This window comes from Meles meles, chromosome 5 (genome assembly GCF_922984935.1).
Source record: "Meles meles chromosome 5, mMelMel3.1 paternal haplotype, whole genome shotgun sequence".
NCBI classification, from domain to species: domain Eukaryota; kingdom Metazoa; phylum Chordata; class Mammalia; order Carnivora; family Mustelidae; genus Meles; species Meles meles.
Window position 1 is genome coordinate 779,944 of NC_060070.1, and position 23,968 is coordinate 803,911.

The 23,968-nt window shown below is 54.9% G+C and overlaps 1 protein-coding gene across 5 annotated transcripts; it reads right to left on the bottom strand.

Annotated features, from left to right (window-relative positions):
* Positions 1 to 23,781, bottom strand: ERMARD (ER membrane associated RNA degradation). Of its 5 annotated transcripts, none has more exons than XM_046004366.1 (18): positions 23,543 to 23,781; positions 22,136 to 22,304; positions 20,587 to 20,726; positions 19,236 to 19,337; positions 18,861 to 18,950; positions 16,964 to 17,061; positions 16,402 to 16,538; positions 15,313 to 15,427; positions 14,592 to 14,694; positions 11,773 to 11,802; positions 10,382 to 10,450; positions 9,778 to 9,951; positions 7,329 to 7,412; positions 5,619 to 5,683; positions 4,915 to 5,061; positions 4,376 to 4,594; positions 3,038 to 3,151; positions 1 to 1,630 (listed from the first exon to the last, which is right to left on the bottom strand). In XM_046004366.1, the coding sequence occupies exons 1-18, from the start codon at positions 23,624 to 23,626 to the stop codon at positions 1,447 to 1,449; spliced, it is 2,124 nt and encodes a 707-aa protein (XP_045860322.1). In that variant the 5' UTR covers positions 23,627 to 23,781; the 3' UTR covers positions 1 to 1,446. The 5 variants fall into 5 exon arrangements, with proteins under 5 accessions (XP_045860322.1, XP_045860320.1, XP_045860321.1 ...); XM_046004364.1 differs by having other exon boundaries at positions 16,363 to 16,538; XM_046004367.1 differs by lacking the exon at positions 1 to 1,630 and adding an exon at positions 2,911 to 2,952 and having other exon boundaries at positions 16,363 to 16,538.
* Between the last annotated feature and the right edge of the window lie 187 nt (positions 23,782 to 23,968).

Consider the following 23,968-nt stretch of genomic DNA (forward strand, 5'->3'; position numbering starts at 1 on the left):
TGGAATTCAGAAGCCTCTGGGAAGCCCCTCGGAATTCCCATTTCCCACTATCAGAGCCGATGGAAAACGAGTGGCCCACACCAGGAAGGCTTCTTGGAGGCCCCTGAGGAGCGGAGTCTGCGTCAACCCGCAGGGGAGGACCACCACCAACAGAAGCGAGTCGCTGAGGGCGGAGGAACATGGGATGAGTTGCAGAAAACGGGATTTCTGACAGCAACCTCTGCAGCCCGCCGGAGGCAGAAGCGAGATGCACCGCAGCTCCGGCCTCTCCTCGCATGCTGGGTGACGCCTCCGCACCACCACTTCCCCTCGCAGCTCCGAGAGCAGGAGAGTTTAGACGGGCTAACCCCATCGACTTTCATTTAAACTAGAGTCCGTCCGAGGAACAGCGTGACCCTTGCAAAAGAACATGTCCCAAGAGCAGAAGCTGGCACACGTGGGATCTGGGGTCTACACCTGCAGCAGAAGGCGGGGCAAAAGCTTGGTTCTCTCTGTCCTTACCTGGAGTTTGGTTTAAAAGGGGGTGGTGGGTGCCGAACTGGCCAAGGGACAGACGGAATGCTCCGGAACGTCTGTCGTCCCACAGCACCACCCCTTCCCTTTGAGGTCTCTTCAGCACTGCTCTCCAACACCAGAGACTCCAGAGACACACAGGGGAGACACTGTTCCTTGGGCTAGAACCTGCCTGGGAGGTTTGGACCTTGAAGAGGCCACGATCCTCGGTGCACGGCCGAGTGCTTATGCAGACCTGAGGTCCGGGACAGCCTCACAGCGGGTCCGAGAGCCACTGGCTTTGCTTCCGTCACCAGAGACAGATGCTCCAGACAACTGCAGTGTCCAGAGCCCTTGAGAACCACAGCCCGCAGCTGTGCAAGCAGGACCGGGCTAACAGCACCCATTCCCCGCACAGCAGCTCTCCCCGCTCCCCACCCAGACTCGTGCCAGGGCTCCTGCTCTCGGCCACACCGGACGGGCACACCTGCTGCCTGGCACCCCATGTCCGCCCACCCCCACCTCCTTCTGCAGCTCTGCCCCCGAGGATCTGCATCCCCCCACCTTACTCTCTCAGCTCCAAGGATGAGGCTGGACTGGCCCACACTCCTCCTCTGTGCCCCAGTGGGATCTCAGGAGTGGAGCTGACCCAGCCCGGCCAGTGAGCACAGGGGGCAGGGTCCTGGCCACACGGACTGTTTTCAAGAGTTTTCTGGGTGACACGTGGGTAAAAAGCTCCTCCTGGACACTGCGTCATGGTATGGGGACCAAGCCTAGGTTTCACACAAAGGCAGGAACAGCCATTCAGGAGGCCGCAGAAAAACGAAACTTGATCCCTGATCAAACAGAGCCTGCCACCCCCCCACCGGTGGCTTTTCAATCTCCGCGCTGGTAAAGCCCAGTTCTGGCTCGGTTTTCAGATGTAGCCAAAAGCATCTTGACTTCTAGGTGTTTTCATAAGACTCCTTTACTTGCAGACTTCTTGGCCAAGTGCATTAACATTTGTTTCTTCTCAGTAAAATTCCAGATTTTCAGTAGAGCTGTGCGTGTAAGATTGATCGTTTCGCTCCACTTGTTCTTCTGCTGGCTGGTGTAAGCCCCCAGGTTCTCCGTGTACTGCAAGACTGACTTTAAGAACCTGTTTTAATGAAAAAAATTAATTTCTTCATTTTATTATAAAATGCAACAATGACTTAAATGCACTCTTCATTTCTTTCTGGGATTAAAACTGAAGCACGCTACTTAATTTCTGCCTGTAAATTCAAGAGAAAGAACGACACATGAAACAGAAGCGAGAACAGAAGCCAGAGGAAGAGATGCTGACTCGCACGCATCCCTGGAGAGGCAGCCGGACCCTGGCGAGTCCCGCTCCTGACCCCTTGTCAAACTGTTGCAGCAGGTACGACCGAGCTCCCGACAAGGCATGAGAGACGCACGGATGAAATGCCCGTGAGCACACAACGGCTCACGGGAGCCTGCAGGCCCTGCGCCCCCCGGGGTGCCGCACTCTGGCCCCAGGAGTCCCACGCCTGCCCTCGCTGAGCCGGGGCCCTGCCTCGGGGGAGACACCTTCTGCTTGGTTGCAGCGCTCCTGAGGGGTGTGTCTGACGGCTCCTGGGCTTCTCTCCGATGGGCCAGCCCCACAGCCGAGCGCTCCTACTTCATACATCCTCCCCTGTTTGCCAAGTTTGCTAGAACGTCCCCAACCTCTACGACCGGAAGTCTCCAAGCTTGACGGTGAAGGAGCAACGTGACGGAAGTCCGCAGGTGCTTCCTCTAGAGAGCGGTCCTCGGCTGGGGGTGACTTTGCATCTGGCAGGTCTGTGTGACCTCGGCGGTCACCGTGCGGAGCTTTGGGCCGCAGCGCTGGGGCTGCTCCCCCGGGGCGTGCCCGATGGCCCACCGCAGACCACACCACAGACCATGCCCCCTGCGCACTGTCAACAGGGCCAAGGTGGGGGCGGGGTCAGCCGGGCCACCGACCGGTAACGCTGCGTGGTGGACGCCTGGCTCCCAGCTGGGCCCACGTCTCTGTGAGAACACGCCAGTCCGTTCACACTCGCTTCAGACACGAGGATGACCTGCCCGGCAGCAGCAGAGCCAGCCCGAGAGAGAGGAACTCGGAGCCTCCGCAAGCGTCCCACGGGCTGCTCTGCAGTGAGCCTACGCTGCGCGCGTTTTAAGGGCTCACAAAGTTGCACCAAATCCACAGAGAAAACAGTAAAGAGCCAACCATGACGTGGGTTTAAAAAAATAAAACAACCAATTTAAGTGAAAATCCCTTACATTTACTAAAACGGTTTCATGTTTCTTTTTTTTTTTTTTAAAGATTTTATTTATTTATTTGACAGATAGAGATCACAAGTAGGCAGAGAGGCAGGCCGAGAGAGGGGGAAGCAGGCTTCCCTCTGAGCAGAGAGCCCGATGCGGGGCTTGATCCCAGGACCCTGAGATCATGACCTGCGCCGAAGGCAGAGGCTTTAACCCACTGAGCCTCCCAGACGCCCCAAAACGGTTTCATTTCTTATACGTACAACACACTTACTTTAGATACTGTTGATATTCACGGGGGTTTTTTCCACAAACCATGTGAATGTTGACCAGTTCCAGGGCAATCAGCAATAAAATCAAGTGAAGCATGGGGGACAGAAGCTTAACACTAAAAAAGAGGAAGAAAGTTAGAATTTGACAAACCTAAGTATTCTGCACTTTCATCAATGAAAAGTTTCTCAAGGGATGGGATTGGGAGGGAGACAAACCATAAATGACTCTTAATCTCACAAAACAAACTGGGGGTTGCTGGGGGGAGGTGGGGTTGGGAGAGGGGGAGGGGGCTATGGACATTGGGGAGGGTATGTGCTATCGTGAGTGCTGTGAAGTGTGTAAACCTGTCGATTCACAGACCTGTACCCCTGGGGATAAAAATACATTATATGCTTATTAAAAAAAAAAAAAAAATTTGGAAGGGGAGGCGAACCATAAGAGACTATGGACTCTGAAAAACAACCTGAGGGTTTTGAAGGGTCAGGGGTGGGAGGTTGGGGGAACAGGTGGTGGGTATGGGGAGGGCACGTTTTGCATGGAGCACTGGGTGTTGTTGAAAAACAATGAATACTGTTACGCTGAAAAAATAAATAAAATGGGGGGAAAAATGTTAAAAAGAAAAAAAAAAAAACTTTCTCAAGGGAACTTAAATTGAGACTTCTCAAGAAAAGGCAGCTGGGTGCTTTCCCTGAGGGGTCCCCCACCCCTGGGAGCACCCGCCAGCTGCCACCCAGCCTCCCAGCAGCCGCTGCTCGGGGCAGGAGGTCGCCGGCCCCACGTCCAACGCTCCCACCGGGTCTGGGTCTCTGCCTCCTACAGTCTCGTACTTGGTCAAGGGCTCTCACAGGAAGAAACACACAAATGGTTCAAACGTGGAAATGTGTTCAGTGTCTCCAGGACACAAAGACATTCCAATCAAAGTAAGATACTATCTCGCTCAGGAAGCCCATGGAGATTTTGTTTTGAAGAACACCATCTGGGGACGGACGTAACAACCGGCATCATCGTCGACCCTGCTCGTCAGAGTGCGCCTTCCAGAAGCAGCCAAGCAAAACCCATTAAAAGCTTCAGAGACAGAGATGCCATAGAATTTATCCAAAATGGTAACTTCTTAAGGATGGAGAACACCCTGACATACACACCAGGTAAGGAAACCGAATGGTCACACCGCAGGTAACCTGCTGTTGGCGTGTTAGATCTAGGGGCTCACTTGGGCCAGCCACAATCACGACAGGGTTTAAAACCTGGTCTGCTGGAGCGTCCTCCACAAATACAAGTCAGAGCCGCGTCCCGACAGAAGCCCAGCCGGGCGGGCGTCTCCAACCAACAAGCCACACACCTGCTGACCATGTGTAGGTAGGTCTGCCTCTGCCGCGAGCGCAGCCTCCTTTCCACCCACTGCCGGTGTCTCAGCTCCACCGAGGCAGCGACCTGGTGGGACACGCAGGCGCAGCGGGAACTGATGTTTCGGAGCACGGTGACCACTTCCAGGACGGTTCTGGGACAGAACAGAGTCTGGACGGGGGTGTCGCAGAGTTCCTGGATCGCCTCAGACCACCTGGGGATCAGAGTGTGGCTTCTCAGTGGGGGGTCAGCTTCTGGGGAGCAGCAGCCAGCTCCACACGGTGCTCAGTCCTGCGGACGTCTCACGCGCACACACACACGCTCTGCTGTGGGGGGCAGAGCGTGCAGGAGAGCGTCATCGGGCTCTGACCACCTGAGCATGGAGGCTGGGCTCCCTGGTCTCCGGCGGCGCGACCACAGCAGGGTCAAACGCTGCCGCCAGCTCGCAAACGTCACGACCCGGCACGCAGCGGAGCGTGGGCCCTGAGCGGCTGGTGAGCACTCCAACGGCTCTGGGCGCCTGCGGAGACTCACCTCCCAGCGCAGACGCCGTCCCAGCCACTGACGAGGCTGTCCCAGCCACTGACGAGGCTGTCGCGCTCGGGCAGGTGGCGGAGCAGCTCTCGCAGGATTTCTGTGATAAAAGCCTCGCAGGCATGTGTTTCGGAAGTAGCCGCTGATCTGAAAAACAGAAGAGACAGATATAGGACGATGATGAAGACGCCCAATCTGTGCCTGTGCGCACTGTTTAATGGTTCACTTAACCTGCAACTAGTTTTCCCAAAAATAAAACAAAAAAGCCACCGTCAGAGACAATGGTAAATGTAAACAATTCGATACCCTAAAAGCAACATCCGTTGTTGGCGAAAGATATGCAACAAGCCACCCAAGTGTTATTACTACAACACGGACCTGCTATATCCCGATTCCAAAATCTCTAACCCCACTTCTCTCCCGACCTTCAGATACTGTGTCTGATCACCCACTAAATATTCCGAGTGGATACCATCCTCTTTCCCACAAAGCCCGCCCCCTATTCCTGTGCGCCTGGTCTCCCCAAATGGCCCACCACCCAGCGGGGCCCTCAGCGGGGACACTGCGCCCCCTGCTCCCCCACCAAGTGGCCTGCCCCACCCATGAGGCCTAGCAAGTCTTCCCAGGGCATGGCCAAGACCCCAGGCCGAGGCTGGCGTCCACTGGGGACTGTGAGGTCTGCATGACCCCAGGACAGAACTCACCCGGCGGCCTCGTCCGGCAAGGGCAGGAGGGGCCAAACCCTGAGGCTCTTCTCGCAGCTCAGCACCTGAGAGGAAAACGTCCTACAGCTCTTAAAGACGTTACAGTAACCGCCTGAAAAATACGTTTGCAAACTATTATGCACACAACCGCTTCCTAGGAGATTGACAGTGGTGAAGTTGTTACAGATCCTACATTTTCAACTGCGGCGGTGGGTCTCAGTTACTCAGTACAGCCAGGTCAGCGGAGCAGTGAAACTGATGGGAGAGCGGGAGGCAGGAAGCGCGCCGAAGAGCCACAGACCACACAGGCACACTCTCGCCAGCCCCGCTGCTGAGAGCGGAGGCCTGCGCGCCCTCCCAGACTGGGACGTTCTTTGGTGAGTGGCCTTCACCCAGACAACACGGTGGAAGTGAGGATGCGTGAGGCTGGAAGTCAGGTCAGAAAGGGCGGCACCTCTCCCTGGTTCTCCGGGAAGCCCTGCACCAACGTCTCATCTTCTCAGATGGAACACCAAACCAGGGGAGCCCGTGCCAAATGCCTGACTCCTGAAAGTGTGAGCAAACTGAACGCTGACCTATGCCTGTGGGTACCGGCAGCAGCAGCAACAAGCAGAAACGGGACCTCAGAGAGACAGATGCCGTCTTGCTAACGGAAAGCGCAGACACCACGGGATGGAGGGGAGGCTGCAGCGGAGAGTGACGGTGGGGAACACCCCCTATGGGGCATGGAGGGGGCTTCAACCAGGGCCGTGGAAACGGCAGTCAAGGAGCAGGGGGGCTCGTGAGGCTTCAGAGTTGGCTGCAGAGGTCTACGGGCAAAGCCTGCCTTCCTGAAGCTTCTCATTCTTGTGGGATGTTCCCCCTTCTTTGTAAGTCCCTTCCCTTCCTCCCTCCTGACTCAGCAGGTCGAGACGCCGCAGGCATCTGGTGTCGTCCCCCGCAGCCCGATGCCTCGCTGCTGAACCAGAAGCCATGGACACCGGTACCTGCGGTGGATGTGCCCCTCACGTAGCACCGGGAGAGTCCAACACCTCTGGGACGCTCGGCACGTCACTGCTGGCAGCCCCTGCTAACTGACGCTACTTCTCCGACAACATCATCGATGAGACGCCAGCGTCTCGGGCAGTTCCTCCAGCTGCCGCTGCACATCACTCCCTAAGCCCTTCCGTTGGGTCCCACAGCTTCGTCTAGAGGCAGGCTCACGGAGGAGCGTCTGCGTCGGCAGCTGCCACGACCGCACTACTCTTGGAGACGACCCCATCCTTCCCCCTTGCACACTCATATCCCACTACGAGGAGAATAAAGTACCAAGCTCATTTCCATATGGAACCTCCTGGCAGAAATGCTCAAAAGTCTGGGGTGTGCACCATCTAGTTTACAAGGGAAACGCTCTGGCCCCCGCGGTGAAAGGAACACTGCCGCTCTTTGCCACCGGCACGTGGGGTAGCGGTCCCAAGTTAAGGCGAGAAGCTGCCACGCCGGCCGCCAGGACTCAAATACTCCATCACCAGACACAAGACTGCCATGACTGCCTCTGCTGGATGTGGGCCCTGAGGCTCAGAGGGACAGAGCTGCGGGGCCAAGGCCACACTCCTGAGTGGCAGCCTCTGGTCGTGACCCTGAGGTCTGGCTTGGCAGGCAGCCTGGCCCGGAGGCATCTCCGCCGCAGGAGCTGCGCGCAGCCCTCCCGATGGCCCACGTGTGGCTCACCTGTTTTTTCAGCTGAGAGACTGGGTGGACGTGAGCACGGTAGCTGTCTGCGAGAGCGGCCAGTGAGCTGATCGCGGCTTCCTCCTGGTTCGGAAAAAACAGACAAGGGTCACTGCGACTGTGGCCAGGCCCCCGGTTTTCTCCCGCTGAGTTTGAGTCACACGAGGGCCCCCACCCATGTTCCCTCAGCTCTGACAGAGCAGGACTCTCCCCTGGAGCAGGTCCGACACGGTGGTCACGTGGTCACAACAGAAGTTTTTCAAATGAAGCCAGTTAACAACGATAAACAAAGGCCACATCTCCTCTTTGTCGCAATCAGTGACACCGGAAACAGGAAAGAAGGAGACAGACTCTGAACCAACAACTAAAAACACACAGAAGTTCCGAAAAAAAGAGAACGGGAATTTAAACATTACAAATCAGTACAACGAAGAGAGAGTCATGCTGCTAAACACGCAAATGCTGGAAACGAGTAAAAATAACCCGCTTCGCAGCTCCCATGACAGTGTGGCCGGAAAAGCCAGGCTGGCTGATTTAAGAACTACCAGAAACGGAAAGAAAAGTCAGTGAGCCGACAGCTGACTCACCTTACACACAGTCCTCGACCGGTCGCTTTCCTGCAGGGGCAGTAACGCCCCAGAATTCTCCACAGCACGATGCGAGTCACCAAATATCCAGGCGCAAAGCTTTTGTTCGCTCAAAGAACAAGCGAGGCAGGCGGGCCGACCTCCACACAGGTCGGCCACCACTCACGATCCTCACAAGAGGCCCTGTGGCCTCGCGGAGACGTAAGACGGAGCGGGTGGAGGGGAGGAGCGGGGAGGACCTACGGGGGACCCCGCTGGCTGCTACGCTGACACGTGAATGAGGGGCCATCAGAGGGAGGCAGGTGAGGCTGGGGCAGCTCGGCCCAGCACACGGCACGGCAGTGTTGCGGACAGAGGCTACGGTGGAGGGAGGGACACACGATGTGGACGTGCAAAGAGAGGAGGATTCTGGTCTCCGGATGGTGCTTGCTCGGGGGCTCAGGGAGGGGAGGCTGAGGATGCGGAGATACGACGTTTGGGAAGGATGTTCGCTATCGTAAAAACCATCAGTTCCCCAAAACGAACCCATCAGGAGCCATTCCTGTTTGTTGCTTGGTCAGTCTTGGACTTTGTGGGCACCGTAACTATGCAATTTGCCTACAATCCTACTGGGGAGGATGCGGGGGAATTCTGAAAAAGGGGGATGGGAAAGGAACCTTCAGACACTGCACTCTCACAAAGGTGAGTACGGAGACACAAGGAGACCAAGCCCACTGCACACACTTAAAGATGTCCGTCTGCCAAATGCTCTCAGGCCAACTTGCAGGTCTTTTATCAAAAAAAAAAAAAAAAAAAAAAACAACAAACCGACAAAGAGATAAAAACAAGTAAACCAGATTCTCTAACTCACTCCCAGATGAAATAGATTCCGGCTGGATCAAAAGATGTAAATGGAAAAAAAAACCTTTTAAAGGTACCAGGGAAATGCACATATATGTTTATAATTTTGGAAACAAAAAGGCCTTTTAAGAATAATTCCAAATGCCAAAATGAAAAGACCTCAAAACTTCAAGACAAGTAAGAAGCAAGACGCACACTGGCGGGCAAGTACAGCCAACAAACCGCAGAGATGCGTACGACGGAGCAAAGACATTAATTGTTCGCAGAAGAATCGCTTCCAAGTTGTGCTGCAGAGTGCGCCTGCGCAAATTCCCTCACACACGCCCAAGGGAACAAGGATGCCGACTGGAGACGTGTCCTCAGCAGCGCCCCACCCGTCAGAACACACCCTTTCCACGGGGACCAGTGCACGTCACGAGGGTGCACCGCTGACGATGGCCGGCAGCTGGCAGGAAGCGCGGGGCGCACGGCCACTCACCGCTTTCTCCCTCTGGCCGCACCGCGTGGAGGGACGGGGCGGCGCCCCCCCCCGCCCCCCCCCCACCCCGTGAACAGCGCTCACCCCGCCGGCAGGCGCTCCTGGGTGCCGTCACCTTTCCTGCCACGTTTTCTGTTTCGTCTGAACCTCTCAACAATCTTTACAGTAACTGTGACGTGCGTCATTTGAAAACAAGATTAAAATATCAACAACTACCCCGAATTATTTGTAAGATAATAAAAGAATCAGTTTACCGATCCATGCAAATATTCCATCTGACCAATTTAACTGTTATTTGTAAAATGTCCTGACACACTGAGTTAACCCTGTCCCACACCGGTTCTTCGGTTTGATCACCGGTTTACGCGCTGCGGCAAACGTTCACGTGTCATCAAATCAAGTCGCCACTGCGCTTCTGAGGGAGGCACGCTACGGCTCGAATTTAAAGAAAAGTTGATTAAGGGTCAATTACATCTGGAAACACACTCTATCCTGGCCCAGCTGGGACACGGCTCATGCGGTGGTTCTCTCCCCGGGACGCTACCTTGAAGGCCACCGACAGGTCTTCATCAACGAAGCGGAGTAAAAGGGCCCCAGAAAACGCAAGCAGCTGATTGGCCGCTTCTTTTGGAAACTCAGGTAAGTTGATTTCCCCGTGGCTTAAACGGTCTCTTATACGAGGGCCCTCCTGATGGTTCAAGAAATCCCAAAGAAACTCCTTTCGGGATGCAAACAGAGAGAACATTTTGTTAGTTTGCTAACGGAGGGAAGAATGGGCCACGCCTGGCATCTCTAGGGACAGCGGTGCCACGTACAGAGACGAGGAAAACTGAGCTTCACAGAGTTAATCAGTCCTAAAGCGGACGTAGTGTGCTGGGCTCCCGGGGGAACTGCGTCTCTACCTGCGGCCGTTCCTCGGGGTGCGACCCCCCCCCGAACTCCTGCCTGAACACAGCCCCTGCTTGCCCCATCTGGCAGCCCCTAAGTGCCCTCTCTCAGATGTCTCTCGTGGCGTGGAGACAGCGTGGGGTGGTTCAGAAGTGCTCTCCGTGAGCACATCCCAGCCCAGAGGGAGCTTCATTTTGGAGACGTGCTCATCCCATCCGTAAGCGGACGAGTATCAGATGGGAAAAGGCCTAGCACTTTACCATCGCAGGCTCTCCAAGGAAAAGAGGAAGCTGATTGACTTTACTGTCATTCAAGTGTTCTGCCAGTATCTGAAACACCAAAAATAAATACATTAGTTAATCGACGCATACCCGTATACACACAGAATCTTCAGGGTCAGAAGACGCAGCCTCCGTGCTTACAACACGCCGCCAGAGCCCGAAGCAAAGGAGGTAAGGTTTGTCTCAGAGTCACAGCAGCTACCTGTTCTCTTGACCGACAGGATGCCCGCAGGACCGCACGCGAACACACCTATCTCGTGCGTGCATACAGGGTTTGTGTTCACTTACATGCGTGTGTGACGACGGGTAGATCGTGTATGCATGGGTTACCTGCACAGATGTGCCCGGACGTCTACCGAGAGCTGTATCCGCGTGTACGGGGCCGGGGTGTGTGTGTCGGTGTGTGCGCGCATGCGCTGTGTGTACCGCACCTACTTCTGCGGACCTGTCCGTGTCTGCGCACGTGTTTCTGTATCACACGTGTGGGTGTGCATGTGTGGTCGTGCGCACATGTATGTATTCGTGTGTGCTTACGTGTTTCTGTTTGCGTGTTCACACATGTGAGAGCGTGCGTGTGCGTGCAGAAGCACACATCAGAATCACTTTGCACGTCACTTCCTAACACACCAGTTTGGAACCCAACCACCCGATCCAAGCCTACAGACCTTAATCCTGGACAGATGTAACTACACTATTTCGTTCAATCCTCACAGTATCAAGCACCTCACGTGTGTTAAATTATAGCAAATTATTCACCTAACGGGATGAAATCTACAGGTGAACGCACACATTGCTTAATCCCGCCCCCCACCCATTCCTAAGGGATCTAAGAGTTATCTTAATGGCAGAGGAACCTAAACCCCTAACCCTCTCCACAGAGAGGCTCCCTTTGTCTCCTCGGGGAGGCTACCTCTGTGAAATCACACTTCGGGCTGCAGAATTACTACCCAGGGTTAGACACACACACTAGCCTCTCTACTCTTCAGTGAAAAAAGACATTTTCAATGGCAACTTTTACTATTCGAGATTTCCAGCTTCAGAATGACACACCCAATTCACAGACTACGTGCATCAGCTTTACACTTACAACAAGTTCCTGTTCACTTCATGGGCAAAACGAGCGTTAATCTTAGTTCTAAAACGTAGCCTTCCAATAATCATAGCACACAGTATTAGTATCTCCTGGCATGGTCCAACGTTGTTCTCTCCATACCTTCAGAAACTAGGTTAACCACACTGGATCTCAAAATTAGCCTGAAAACTACACTTAATTCTGGAACAAAGTGCACTTTTTTGCATATATGACTATCGCTATTTCCTGGGCAGTAAAAAACAATGTTTCGTTTCTAGAAACTCCGTAAGTTACTTACTTCATCAAAGGTGGTATAGAGAGCCGTGGACTTCAGAAAAGGAAAGAAAACAAACAAAACAAAATGTAAGTAGAGTGATGTTACTCAAGAGAAAAAACAATTCTAGTATACGGCCAAGAACTGAAACCGTTTTTTGAAAAAAGTCTTGACCCGGCAGCACTTTGGGGAGAGCGTCACCGGCCCCGCAGCACGTCGTCAGACGCGAGACTACGGTGACCATGGCAGTGGGGCCCCGTGCAAACTCCCCTCCCGCACGCTTCGGCTCAGGCTCTTCCCGTCACACAGGACTCACACACACACACGTGCATGCAAGTGAGCACAGCTGGACATGCTCTTGCACAAAGGGCTTGTCTTGCGCACTTCCCCGTGTAATCGGTCCCGTCTACAGACACAGGCTCGGAGCCGGCTGCCTCTACATCCATTCCTGGCTTCCATGCTCGCCGGAGGTGAGACCCCGGGCAACACCCCTCACAGGTTTCTCTGCCAACGGGACATGAGCAGTGCCCATCTCGACAGGCTGCTGGGGAATTCAGCAAGATCTGATACACACTGTGACGAAGCCGGCATTCTGTGGACGCCAGCTCTCAAAACAGCGCCTTGTTCACCAATGCCTGCTCACCTGTTTTCAATTCAACGTTAAATTCCCGTCAACATCTGCTGTGACACAAGATGCTACGAGGTCTGTATCTTTAGCCCCCAAACCTCTATGGCTGACCCTGGAGCCTTCCCCTACTAAATACTGAGCTTTTCACGGACCTCCGTGAACCACGTGCATTAACTTCTATCTTATTTTAAGGAATTGGTGGAAAAGCCCTATCTCTCACCCCTCACACATAAGCTTCTTAAAGTCACACAGTCTTATTTGTTTATTATTATTGTTTTTAAAGATTTTATTTATTTGACAGAGATCACAAGCAGGCAGGGAGGCAGGTGGAGAGAGGAGGAAGCAGGCTCCCCGCTGAGCAGAGAACCCAACGCGGGGCTCGATCCCAGGACCCTGGGATCACGACCTGAGCCGAAGGCAGAGGCTTTAACCCACGGAGCCACCAGGCGCCCCTACAGTCACACAGTCTTCCTCCTCCCCCGACCTTCCACTGACCTGGGAAAGCTCCTGCTGGAAGCGCTCAGCCAACAGCACCCACGGGCACCGCACTTCACAGCCTGGTACACAGGGCACGTGCACAGGCGGGCTGCCTTACGGAAGAGCTGATCAATGAACCGGTGCCACGCTTGTTCCCAACAAGAGCCTGCCCTACAGTCCGAGACACTCTGTGCTAAAACGTCACGTGTGGTCAAGTAACACGCAAGTCACCAAATCCGTTTATGCCGCCGGGAGGTCATCCCAAGCACACGCGAGCGAGAGCTGGGACTGCCGGGGCTCGACTCTCTGCGGGGACACGGACGCTGCACGGCGCCGCCTGGCTCTGCCCGGGGCCGACAGGAAAGGCACCGGGCGAGGGCACCAGGCGACACAGATTTGAGTGCCGCACTCTCACGGGGCCTGCAGAGAAATCCGCACGAACATGCACGAAGGCAGAGCAGAACTGCCTGGAGAGAAACCAGGGCGCAGGGCAGAGAAGCGGCCGCACTGGAGCGGAGGCTCTGGGAGGTCAGTCACGTGGCCTCCACTGGTCAAATGTGGACAGCGGGCAAAGCCTGCGGAGAGACCTTTGGGAACCAGTGAGGGGCCTCGGTGATGCCGGAGGGATCCGAAAGGAGACAGACTGGAGGAAGGCGGGGCTTCCGACTTGCACCTGCCCCCAACACACGCGGAGCTCGCAGCAGGTGTTGGGGAGCTGCTAGGGTTTTAAGCAATGAGGCCCTAAGAATGTAGGGACACTCATCGCCAGGAGAGGAGCTGGGGACACCTGGCACTGAGAGCGGGCAGGCGGGGCTGGACACTGAGTGGACAGAGGGGACGCAGCACAAGGGGGTGCGGGTGGCTGGGGCCCAGCGCCCGAGTGGGCAAGGGTAATAAGGAACTCGGGAGAAGAAATTTGTGGGAGGAAGAGCGAGATTTTTAGAATGTCTGAGAACGTCTAGCAAGTGGGGTCCTAACTTGGGAGCTGGATGAGCAGAGTGAGAGGAGACGATGGCCGGGGACGGCAGCGGCCTCTCACGCTCCAGTCGGCTGTCCCGCCGCCACCCTGGTGCGTCTACGGCTCTGCGTGTCGGGCCTTCGTTTCATTAGGTTCAAACTATTTTCCAGTCCTCGTCCCCGGGGCAGTGAGGTGGCTAAGACGTGGGAGGGAGTGAGATCTCCTGGCGGCAGATCCAGGGGGCACAGGGCCGAGAACGGAATTCTGAGCGACGCCGCTGGACAGAGGCGGAAAGAGGAAGCTGACCAAGCGAAAGTAACGAGTTCCAGGGAGGGCGGCCACTGGTGCTCACCTCGACCACACGCCCCGGGGCTCTGCCCGCCTGCAGCCTGTCGGCAACCGGGCACACGGCCACCCAGAGCCTCCACCTAGACTCCCTGGCAGTTCTGGCCCAGAGCAAGGGGTGTCCTTCAACAGGGCCATCTCCTGGGGCTCCCAGGCTACGTGACAGTAAGGGCTACAGACAGGAAACACGTGGTTTCTATTTTTATGACGAGTTTGAGACACTTGAAAATACCGAACCACCAGAAACAATCACAAAGACTTACGTCACATAAAACCGTAACAGAAACCCGTAAGGAATGACACTCAAGCCTTCCAAAGAGAATTCTTGGCTAAAAAATTCATTTAAGGGTAAACAAAACTAAGGTCTTAAAAACTTTTGATTCAGCAGAGAAAACGCAGCACAGCGACAACCACCAACCCCCACAGCACGTGTACCTCAGCGGTCAGAAGTCTTCTCGGACACTGGTTAACGGCGGCAAAAACTCTCCTAAGTCCCGCCTCCAGCTGCGTCAGTAACAACACGGCACAGTCAGCAAACCTGTGAAGTTGCAGGAAAATGGGCAAAGCACGAGCTTTCAAAGTAAACACCGGCACCGACCCCAAGGAATGGTCCTTTGATCCAGACATTGCCAACTTGTGATCGGGGCAAGGCGGGGCGGCAGCGCTTGCCAACACGAGCGCGCGGAATCGCCGTGTCCTTAGACCACGAGTTTAAATCTATTTTCCACTGTTCTGACGTGAGAGGAAACATGTCAAGAATCTCTAGAATAAAATGTCATCAGAGATCTGCCCCGTTCTTCCCACCACTTGTAAGAAACACTCAAATTCCAGCATTTGGGCGGGTATCCAGGGCACAAATGAACGTCCAGACAGCAGAACCCGAAGGGAGGCAAAGGCTGTGGACCTCACGGCGTCCACAGGCATCGACGTTGCTCCCCAGGAGACAGAGTAGAACCTTCCTGCTCCTCGCAGGATTCGTTAACACGGGACGCACGGTTCTCTCATAGTAACAACTCCACTGACATCGAAAAGTTGATTCCGAACAATGATTGTCAGTATCGACTGCACCAAAAGGCGGACGTGCAGGGACTTCGTCAACACTGTGAAGGTGTTTTCAGCTCGGCCCTCCCAGAGAGGGGCCAGCCTCGTCACTTACCTGTGTGACCGGAAGCTGAGTAGCGCAGCTTCCCAGTACGGCATCATGACCTTCGGTACGAAAGTGGAGTTCCTCATCACGTCTTCTAACACGCCAAGTACCTCGGGAGTGACGTCTGCGAAGGAACAATCACCCTCATCCACTGAAGGATGGCGTGGGCAGACGCGAGGCGGGGTGCCCGGAGTCGTAGGTGACCGTGGCACCCGGGGGCAGAGGGACGTGCACCACCGCCCCTTTAGCGACTCAGGCCACAGCTGTGAGGAGGCCGTCAGGGCTGGCCGCGCTGGCCAAGGAAAGACAGGTTTTCAGGAGACAGAGGAATAGGACCCTGAGGTGAGCTGCGGGCTCTGCCTGATGAGGGCGCGTCCGTGCGGGTTCCTCCCGGCGACAACCGGACGCTGCGGGGGGACGCTGCGGGGGTGTGTGGGCACCTCGGCGCCTCCTGATCCATTTTGCTCCGAACAGAAACCTGCTCTAAAAAGTGGAGTCTGAAGAAGCATACATCACTGGCAGTCACCAGACCACCCACGGGTCCGAGGCACAAACGGGCACAGCCTGCTGGGACTCCAGCGAGCTGGGCTGTCCCGACCGTGACTTACACCAGACACACAGCCCTACAGCTCCTCTGACCACTGGGAAAGGAGCAGGCTCGGAAAGGTCGTGTCCCCCGCCCCGCTAATTTGGTAAATGGCTTTGTCACAGAAACTAACAGAGGACAGAGGAGGAGACCACTAGGCTGTTGACCTTTCTGGCATCATGACTGTGCACACAAAAGCAGGAGAGCTCAAAGGAGAAGGGAATGTGCGTCACCAAACGGTCCTAAGCCGCCTGGATGTCTACACAGCTGCAGGATGGACCACATCTAACACGACTAACGGATTCACGCAGCCACGACTCTGACTCCCCAGCACAACCCAGGGGCGCGGCGGGAAGAGGTGAGAATTTACGTAACGAAGTTTAAGCAGCGTCGAAACTTCACATTCTCCAGCCTCTGGAGAGCATGGAGTCTATCTAAAGGGTTCATGTCCCCGCGCTGCTGCCTGACTTTACCCCCTTTCCTCAAGGGAAGCTGTGAGGTGCGGCACTTGCCGGGGAACACAATCATCTCCTCCAGGTTTGCGAGAGCCACGGGGGCGCGGTGTGCCAGCACCAGTTCCGACTGCTCCAAGTAGCTCTTCAGCAGCTGGCCCAACCCCGCGGTCAAGAGCATCATCATTGAACAGTACCTAGAGCAAAACACCACAGGATCCGTGAGAAAACCAGACGGTCATGCACATAAAGAGATTTACTTCCAAAAGAGCAAGTTTAAAATTAAGAAAGTACACCACCACTCAACGGTAGGGAACTCGCCGGCTGTGGGAACTCAGCTACGCGGGGGCTGGGAGCCCACAAGCACAGTTCCGGGGTCTCCCACCCCCAGCAGGCGGCGGCTCTTGTCACCTCCGCGAGCGGCTGCCTCTGGGCTGGAATTCCGTGGGTCCCAACCCTGTCACACGCCAGGTGTCTAATGGCCTCAGTCTGATCTTATCAAGTTTCTGTGTCAAAACTCTCATCTTTCCCAAAACATACCTTTCCATGATAAGATTCAAGATAAAACAAACAAATTCAAGTATCTCAAAGAAGAGAGAAAACTACTTTTGTAGCAACGTACTTGGGCGGGATCTCATGAGGGGAGGCAAACCCATGCCACAGGACGTTACGCAAGTTGAGTCCACATGGGGATCCGACGAAGACCTTCAGCACGTCCATCTGAGCAGGTTAAGAACAGATTACCGGAGAGTTCAAAGTCACGGACCACGGAGTAAACCGACGGAGTAGTGGAGAACGTCTGCTTTAGTCTTTTCCGCAGACCCAACACTCCGGCTGGCTTACGGCAGCAGCAGTAATAGGAACAGTATTCCGACAACGTTTACTGGGCGCTTAACACACCAAACACATCTTGTGTATTTACTACTCCTTCCTCCTCAGAATAACCTGTGAGGAGGGCACTACCAATAATCCCACGGTGCAGATGAGGAAGGCAAGCACGGAGACCTAAAAGCGAGGTCTCGGGGGCCACGAGCCATAGAGGTGAACAAGGTCTGTCCCAGGCTAGGCTGTTCTCATCCTGCACCTCCCGTGTGCCGACTACTAGGTAACACAGAACACAAAGCAGGGAACAGAGGATCCACAGACGGCAGGCCCCGAGGAGCGGCTGGCCCACGGACGCCCCGAGCCCAGGCCTCCCCTACTTGGCCATTGGCTGGAGGCTCAGCATTCACATGCTCCTGTCCCTTCACTTACAAAGACGCCAATGATGGGGATCCTGGCTACTGGACGGCAAGGCTCGTGCATTTCCCCGGGCTCACTCTCGGTATGGAGCACCACACTTTGGGACACGTTTGGGAAAGATGGAGGATATGCAGAGACTAAGAGAACTCAAAACCAAGTTACATGATAAGGAAGAGGGGGGCCCCAGAAGATGCGGGGAAGGAACGAAAGCTGTCTTCAGGAGTCTGAAGGACCCTTGCTGAGTGAGAGGAGGAAACAGATGCAGAAATGCTGAATTTCTCTCAAGGACAACCCAGAGCGGAAGTTACAAAGAGGCGTTCCAACTCAGCATCAGAACCCTTGGCAACCAGCCCCTCCCTCCAAGCAACTCCAGAAACTCTTCACGCTCACACCAACTTTTAATACTTGAATAATAACGCCTACTACTAGTAATCGTAATAATACTCTCTTAGCTAAGGGCGCCTGGGTGGCTCAGTGGGTTAAGCCTCTGCCTTCGGCTCAGGTCATGATCTCAGGGTCCTGGGATCGAGCCCCGCATTGGGCTCCGTGCTCGGCAGGGAGTCTGCTTCCCTCTCTCTCTGCCTGCCTCTCTGTGTTCTCCTGCAGCGGGACCCAAAGCTTATGCATTAAACAGCCTCGGTCATGTGGCCTGGACAAGATTCTGACAAAGGATACAGCTCTTCATGTTTTTAAATTGACATCTAGTATTTTTTCACTGTAAGCATGAACAGTTGCAAAAGGAAATAAATTCCTGCAGGTTAAAAAAAATGGATACTGGGGCGCCTGGGTGGCTCAGGGTTAAGCCTCTGCCTTCAGCTCAGGTCATGGTCTCAGGGTCCTGGGATCGAGCCCCGCATCGGGCTCTCTGCTCAGCAGGGAGCCTGCTTCCTCCTCTCTCTCTGCCTGCCTCTCTGCCTACCTGTGATCTCTGTCTGTCAAGTAAATAAAGAAAATCTTTAAAAAAATGGATGCTTTAGGATAAAGCTTTAGTATCACTCCCTAAATGAGTTCAAACTGTTCCGCTAACTGGCCCCCATGGCCATCCCCCCACAAACTCCCCCCACAAGCTAGCAGACCACACTAAGACTCAGGAAAACACACGGTCTTGTGGCGGGAAGTGGCAATTCTGAAAGGGGCGGTGTGAAAGGAGAAAGCGCTCGAGTTACAGCTCTCACGAACGCTTTCCCGTAGGCATCAGTTTCTGAGAAACACAAGTCGAGCTACCACGAGTGGCTCTGTGCCGTGTCTCCTCTGTCAGGTTCAGGCCAACAACTCACCACAGGCCGCCCGAAGACCTGGGCAAGCTCCTCAGACGCAAGCAGGTCTCGCAGAAGGAAGGGGCAGTCCTTCCCGAGCAGGACGAGCACCTGCGGAGCAGACAGGAGCGCGTCTGAGCTGTGCTGCCCGCGACGGGCCGGACAACACGCAGAGAAACGCACGCATAAAACCACTGTTTGCACAAATGAGAGAGAAAAGCACCAAAGACACCAATATTTTGATTTCATAATCATTCAAAAAGAAAAATACTAAACAGTCGTGCCAAATGATTAATTTCATAAGAAAACAGTAACGAAAATCAAGAAATCTGAGGACAGCTGTAAAAGCTTTATGTTCGTTCGCATACTTGAGTGAGAGAAAGTTCTCATACTTACATCTCCCAAAGCCCGTTCTAGACACGCCGTCAGCTTCATTAAGCCAAGAGAGATGGCGGGACCCTGGAGGCTTTCCAAAGCAGCAAATATTTCAGGAAATAACTGTAGAGTAAGACATACGTCAGAATCTGTGATCAGCAGGAAACATTTCTCAAGCAATACTATCTATGAAACTCAAACTTCTCAAGGTTTCGACTGGTATATTTTCATGACCTTTTCGGTACAGGTGCACATTTTCTACACACATACACAGCTGACCCCTGGACACGGGTTTGGACTCCACAGGTCAGCTTACGTGTCGAGTTTTTCCACAAACACAGTACGGTATTGTAAGTGTATTTTTCTCTTCCTCACGATTTTCTTAGTCGCTTCTCTCGAGCTGACTTCACTGTACGAACACAGTAACGAGGCACAGAACATACAGAACACGTGCTGACCCACTATCTGCATCATCTGTAAGGCCTGCGGTCAGGGAGGCTGTGAGCAGCTCGGATCCGAGGGAGTCCACGTTCCGTGCGGCCCCGCCACTGCACACGGGCTGGGCACCCTGCCCTGCACTGTTCAAGACTCAACTATGACAATACCTAAACAATCGAAAACTGTTCAACATCTAAGGAGTTCTGAACTTTCTTCCCTTTCATTTAAACGTTCACTGAAAGCAATAAATCTGACTAACTATAAATTGGAAAGTCAGCTGTTTTGATCTCAATCTCATTTCCCATTTTGATTAGCTCTAAGCCGATAAGCGGAGGCAGCTCAGCCTGCCGGGTAAGAGCCGTCAGAAGGGGGAGAAGCAGCGACCCTCCCACCTACACCAGGAAGTGCGAAGTACTTTAGAGGAGGACCTTCCAGAGTCACCGCCCCGTTGTGCTCCTTACACGCGCCAAGTGCGATGGCTGGACCCAAACAAGGCCGGGGCTTGGGCCCACACTCATCTCCTCCCTTCGATGCCCCTCCACAAACCACCTGGCTTCCCTGTGCACTGTCTAAAGAACGCCCTGTCTGTCCGTGAGGTCTCTGCTCCCTTCCCGGAGCGGGCCACTCGCATGTGCCCCAAGACCAACAGCCGCACACCCAGCTACTCCCCGACCCCCCATATGGATGACGCATCCCAAAACTTCCTTTGTCCCAAGGATGTTTCTTGGCTTGGGCCATGGCTACTGCGTAATAGTCCTCAAAACCCTCAAGCCCTTCCGCAGGTGGTGGGCTTAGCGGATGGAGGAGACGGAAGATAAGCAGGTAACCAGGGCCTCTGCGCAAACTTTGCAAAGCCTGGCACTTCTTAACCAACTGAGCCACCCAGGCATCCCTCCAAAGCCTGGCACTTCTAAAGGTTATTCACAAGCCAAACCTCTGGAAAAGCTGTCCACTGCAGCCACGGCGCATATCGAGTCTCAAACTGCCCCTTGGTCAGAGATAACAAATGTGAGTGGACGGCCTCACACACGGGGCCCAGTAGCCGCACGCTGCCCCGGTAGTCCAGGCTCCGGGCTGCAGGGAAAAGAAGAGAGGTGTTAGTGCCACAGCTCCACGTGAGGTGAGGAAAGTGCCTAGAGCATCAGAACACAAACTTCAACCGGGAAGTGTCCATGAAATCAACAACCGGCTTCTAGTTGAGCTGTGATAAAGCTACCCCAATACTGTGGGAGTAAGTTACGTAGCGGTCATTGGATAATAAGATTTTACTTATTTATTTGACAGACAGAGATCACAGGTAGGCAGAGAGAGAGGAGGAAGCAGGCTCCCCGCTGAGCAGAGAGCCCGATGCGGGGCTGGATCCCAGGACCCTGGGATCATGACCTGAGCGGAAGGCAGCGGCTTTACCCCGCTGAGCCCCCAGGCGCCCGCACTCATCGGATAAGAAAACAAAATTACACTTAGTAGGCTTTGGAAAATACAAAAAGGTTAATCAAGAGAAAATATTTTCTTCACTTTACTTGTATGTAAGTTTATACAAAATCAGATTTATACTGTGTAATATTTTAACCGGATTTTTTTACTTGACATTATTAGACCGTGAGATTTCTAATGACGTTATTTTAGAACATACGAATTCTTTGTTTCTTTTGGTAAGTTTGAAGCAACATTCACACGGTTCACACCCAAAAAGTATAAGCGGATGAAGGTCTCCCTCTGGCCACCCAGTTCTCCTTCCTACAGCAACTACAGTTACTAATTTCTGGGGTGCATTTAGAAGCATTTACACATACAGAAGCAAATACAATTATACGCCCCCCCATTTTCTCACTTAGCCACATGGTTCAGAGAGACGGGCTTCTCAACCCCTTCTCAACCCATCGTACCACCGCATAACGCTCTCCTGTGTGCCTCCGTCAGAGTGACACTGTACGTCTGGCTGTTTCCAATGTCTGGGTTTTGTTGGGTTTTTTTCTTTCGATTTCTGCTATAATCAGCACCAAGAGTAGACCCAAACGGTGCTCTTCTGTCCCTGCAAGAGCGCCTGTCTTACAAATTCCTGGGATGAAACTGCTGGGCCAGGGAATGTTCACTTGAAATTTTTCCATTATCAAATTTCCCAACCCACTTCCCTGCTCTCAAAAATGAACAATAAAGCCTGGAACACTGAAGACGGCCGCGTAATATCCTACTGGTCCCTTCCTATCCAGACTTCCCAGCACTCCTACTTCCTTCTCTCCCACGAATTGTTGGCCTGGAGTGAGACTGTGCCACCCGCGGCCTCCTCCTCACACAGGGCTTCCTTGGCTCAGCGCTCCCTCTCCCTCCTGTGCTCCTCTGGCCTCATTCCCTCCCGTGTCACCTGACCATCTCCTGTTCTGAGCTCCGTCTGTATTGTAACAACTTCTAACTAGAGAAACAATGGACAGAAAGGAAAGTTTCAGAGTCAAGACGACGTGCTTGGGTGCAGAGAGCACACAGACCTGACTGCGTGTACATCACACAGGCTGTGATGGTCTGCCAGCACACGTCCCCGCTCTGAGTTACAATGCGGTTGATATCCCAATTCTCTCCGACTTCAAACCCGAGTTTACAGATCATATCATGGACGGGGGGAGAAAGACAAGTGGTGATGGGATCCTCTATCAGCATCTGAAATATGAAACACAGAAGACACTATTAAAAAGAAGTAAAAACAGAGTAACAATTGTATACTCAAGTCACCAGAAAACCCCAGGCCATCTTCAGCGCAGTGCGTACTCAGGTACGGCTGCGGCTAGCACACTGGCTGGCTATCCGAGCTGCGCGATCAAAACGCTCTAATTAAATGTTAATTGACAGTTTACGTACATTTTTCAAACAAATGTTGAAGATACGAAATTATTAATACCATCTGTGAAGATGCGAGCTGACACGTCCATCTTATAGTGCTTTGTTCCTTTCGGCGACCGTACCCTGTCCCTAAGTTATCAAAGTGAGCAGTTTTTTAAAATGGGGAACGGAAAGGCAGAAAATCAAGCACAATGAAAGAAAAGGCAAGTAAAAAGCATACTCTGCCTGCTCGTGTGGAGTAAGCAGCAGCAAACCCGCTTTTACAGGAGGGCTCAATAATACCCCAATCCTCCTAATTATCCCAGGACACTAACGTCATCTTGTAAGCCCGCAAACGAGTCACACTCTGGGACCGAGGTCCCCGCGGGGTCTTCACCTGCTGGGTCAAGTCCGCGGCCAACAGGACGGACGCAGCCCCAGCAGCCCCCTGGCCTGGAAGCCGGTCACCGGGAGCTGCTCGCCCTACTCCGCACCCCGTCCCCAGAAGCCTCACCTGCGGGTCTCCGCAGCCCCCCCGCCGACCAAGCTTCCACAGACCCGGCGACCGCGCGGAACCGGCGGGGACGCTGCGGCTGTCCAGGGACCGCGGGACGGCAGGGGACTGCAGGGGACGGCAGGACCCGCTCCCGCTCCCGCCGGCGCCCCCGCCTGTGTCCGTGGGGCCTGTCGCCCGCAGCGGCCGGGCCGTCCACAGTCTTCCCGGCCGCTGGGAGCCCGCTTCGGCCCCCGCGCCCCGCAGAGCCGGCACCGGCCGCCCAACGCCGGCTCCTTGAGGTCGGCCTCGCAGAACCGCCGGCGCCACGTCCGCCCAGCCCCAGCGGCGACGCTCCCAGCGCGGGCCGGGGCTGGCGCTCGCGGCGGTGCCGGCCCCACGGAGCTCGCTCCCTCCTCCCGACCCGCGCCGCCGCGACCCTGCTGCAGGCCCGGCCCAGCGCGCGGCCCGCGACCGACGCCGAACCGAACCCGAAGCGGCCTCGCGCTCCGGCAGCATTTCGGGCCCAGGCTCGCGCGCCGGTTCCGGAGCGACCCGGGCCGCGCACCACAGCCCGGACACTCACCGCGCCGCGGCCGGCACCGAGGACGGACCCCGACACGGCGCGGCCCCGGGACGCAGGCAGCGGCCGCTGCGGGGCGACGCTCATCCCGCCCGCGCGGAAGGCAACGCGCTTCGTCGGGCCCCCGCAGCCTTCGGCGCCCGGAGAGACGACAGCGCGTCCCCTCCCGAGAGGCGTGTCCCAGGGGTCAGGGTCGCGTGCACGGCCGCGCAGGCGCAGACCCGACGGAGGCCGGCCGGGAGCAGCCGACCCCTCCCCCGCCCGTACCACTGCGCGCGCCGCGCCCTCCAAGCGCGCGTCCAAGGGCGGCTTCCGGGCCGCTGCGCCTCCGTCACTTCCGATTCCGGGCGGCGGCGCGGCGGGAGGACGCACGCCTCGCCCCGCCCCTCCTTCCCGCCCGCGCGTTCAGAAGTCTCAAGTCTTCGGCGC